This window comes from Petaurus breviceps, unplaced genomic scaffold (genome assembly GCF_028583685.1).
Source record: "Petaurus breviceps papuanus isolate PSGF00001 unplaced genomic scaffold, PetGlider_PUasm1.0 346, whole genome shotgun sequence".
NCBI classification, from domain to species: Eukaryota; Metazoa; Chordata; class Mammalia; order Diprotodontia; family Petauridae; genus Petaurus; species Petaurus breviceps.
Window position 1 is genome coordinate 116,116 of NW_027186139.1, and position 2,909 is coordinate 119,024.

Sequence of the window (2,909 nt, forward strand, 5' to 3'; positions counted from 1 at the left end):
TTTTATGCTCCTTGGAACAAGGAAGACAGGACAATTAGGGTTAAGTGACTTGCTGAAGGTGACACAGCTAGTTAGTATTAACTGTGTGAGGCTGCATTTGAACTCAGGTCCTCCTGACTCCAGTGCTGGCGCTCTATTCACTGCACCACCTGTAACAAGCCTATTCTTTGCTTTCACCACTTTTTTTAAATTTTTTTTTATTAAAGTAATCAGTGTCAAGTAACTTGCTCAAGGTTACATGGCCAATTATTTCTGGGTATGGTGCTAAGTATCAGAACCTGGATTTGATCCCCGGGTCATCCCAACACTGGAGCCGGTGCTTTTACTCGCTGTGCTTTGACCACTTATTAATTGGGTCCTGATTTGTGTTCTCATACATTTAACTCAGTTCCCTAAATAGTTGAGAAATGAGACCTTTATCAGAGAATCTTTCTGTAATTTTTTCCCCAATTATCTACTTTCCTTCTAATCTTGGTTGCATTGATTTTGTTTCTGCAAAAAGCCTTTTTAATTTAATACAATCCAAATAATCCATTTTGTGTCTGTAAAGCCAGGCAGGAGCAGCTTTCTGGAGGACTGCTCCTGTGAACAGCTTTCAAGGTCCTGATTACATAGTCCAGGGAGCTCTCTATTTATTCAATAAAAATCAGAGCAAAACGTTCACAGAAAATCAAAACACAGCATTGGCCATGTCACACCTCAGCAACTTATGACTGAAACGGCGACATAGCTTTCACCAGATGGTCACATTTATCAACAAAGTACAATCATTTAGTAACTCAACCATTCAATCATCCTAAGGGACACAAAGTATAAAAGTCAAAGCCCTCCACCCATGGGGAGCAATTAAATCACAGTGTCATCAGTCACGACTCAGTGTCCATGAAGAGGTCCTTTCATCTTGACTCGAGGCAGGCACCTCCCACCTGAATCCACCAAACTGTCCCCTGGGTTCAAAGGCAGACAGCTCTTGTTTCTTGTCCAGCTCTCTGTGCAGTTCCTGCCCCACACTGGAGCTCAGTGTCCAGTCCATCTCAAACCCTTCACGGCCTCAATTCTTGGGAAGACAAGGCTTAACAAAGCCACAGCAAGGGACTTCCCGCACTAGGCAGAGTTTGTGGCCCAGCTCTGGAAGATCTCTCCCATGCACAGACACGTGTGAGCTCCGGGGAGGCACCCCACAGTCCTGGCTTCTATGCACCTTCCTCCCAGGACTTGTACTTCCCTGGGGCTTCCCTGAGCAGGGCTTCGGGAATCCTGGACAGAGTATAGCCGCAGAGCTTCCCAGACCCTGATGGCTCCTGCACCAGGTAAAGCATCCTTGGCCCCTGTGCCTGCATCACAGGAGAGCTTGTGGGCTCCTCTGCATCCTCTGATGGGGGAGAAGGGATGAAGTCACCCCAGGGCTCCTGCACAGTGGGTGCTCAGGTGGAGTGGAGGAACTGTTCCCCTCCTCTTGATGGAAGACCAAGCTCCCCTTTCCCATTGCCTCCTGCAGGGCCCAGCTGAGGAGCAGAAAACTGGGGAAACCACCCACCTGGGAAAGGCGAGAGCCCCCACACGGGAGAGGCAAGAAGACCCCCACCTGGGGGAGGCGAGAGCCCCACATCTGGGGAAGGGATGTCAGTCTGAGGGATATTCATAAGGTTCCTCTCCAGTGTGGATTCTCTGATGTTGAGCAAGATTCCAGCCCTGTGGGGAAGCATTTATGCATTAATGACAATTCTAAGGTTTCTCTCCAGTGTGGACTCTCCCATGGGGAGTAAAGTGGGTCCTCAGTTTGAAAGACTTTCAATACTGATTCTATTGATATGGTTTCTGTCCAGTGTGGATTCTCTGATGTCCAGTTAAATGGGCCCTCTGTCTGAAAGCTTTTCCACAATGAGTACATTCATAAGGTTTCTCTCCAGTGTGGATCCTCCGATGTTTAGCAAGATCAGAATTCCATCTAAAACCTATTCCACACTGATTACATTCATAAGGTTTCTCTCCAGTGTGGATTTTCTGATGTGTAACAAGACTGGATCTCTGTGTAAAAGCTTTACCACACTGAATACATTCATGAGGTTTCTCTCCTGTGTGGATTCTGTGATGTTCAGTAAGTTTCAAGTTGTTTCTGAAAGCCATTCCACATTCCTTACATTCATAAGGTTTCTCTCCTGTGTGGATTTTCTGATGTACAATTAAATGGGAACTCTGTTGGAAAGCCTTTCCACATTGATTACATTCAAAAGGTTTCTCTCCAGTATGGACTCTCTGATGTACAGCAAGACCACTCCCATTTCTGAAAGCCTTTCCACATTGATTACATTCATGAGGTTTCTCTCCAGAGTGGATTTTCTGAAGTTCAGTAAATTTAAAGTTGTTTCTGAAAGCCTTTCCACATTCCTTACATTCATAAGGTTTCTCACCAGTGTGGATTCTCTGATGTACAGTTAAACTGGACCTCTGTTGGAAAGCCTTTCCACAATGATTACATTCATAAGGTTTCTCTCCAGTGTGGATTCTCTGATGTACAGCAAGACTGCCCCTATCTCTGAAAGCCTTTCCACATAGATTACATTCATAAGGTTTCTCTCCAGTGTGACTTCTCTGATGTACAGTTAAAGTGGACCTCTGTTGGAAAGCCTTTCCACATTGACTGCATACATAAGGTTTCTCTCCAGTGTGATTTCTCTGATGTACAGTTAAACGGGACCTCTGTTGGAAAGCCTTCCCACATTGATTGCATTCATAAGGTTTCTCTCCAGTGTGGATTCTCTGATGTACAGTGACATAGGCCCTGTGTTTGTAAGCCTTTCCACATTGATTACATTTATAAGGTTTCTCTCCAGTGTGCATTCTCTGATGTACAGCTAAGTCAGATTTCACTCTGAAAGCCTTTCCACACTGATTACATTCATAAGGTT

General features: G+C 45.1%; 1 protein-coding gene across 1 annotated transcript in view; it reads right to left on the minus strand.

The window, feature by feature from the left end:
• Positions 1–615: 615 nt before the first annotated feature.
• LOC138167978 (zinc finger protein 420-like) overlaps positions 616–2,909 on the minus strand; it is a 14,535-nt gene continuing 12,241 nt past the window's right edge. Inside the window, exon 4 of the mRNA XM_069096957.1 lies at positions 616–2,909. This exon is cut by the window's right edge and continues 687 nt beyond it. Coding sequence (XP_068953058.1) covers positions 1,804–2,909 — 1,106 coding nt within the window. The 3' untranslated portion in view covers positions 616–1,803.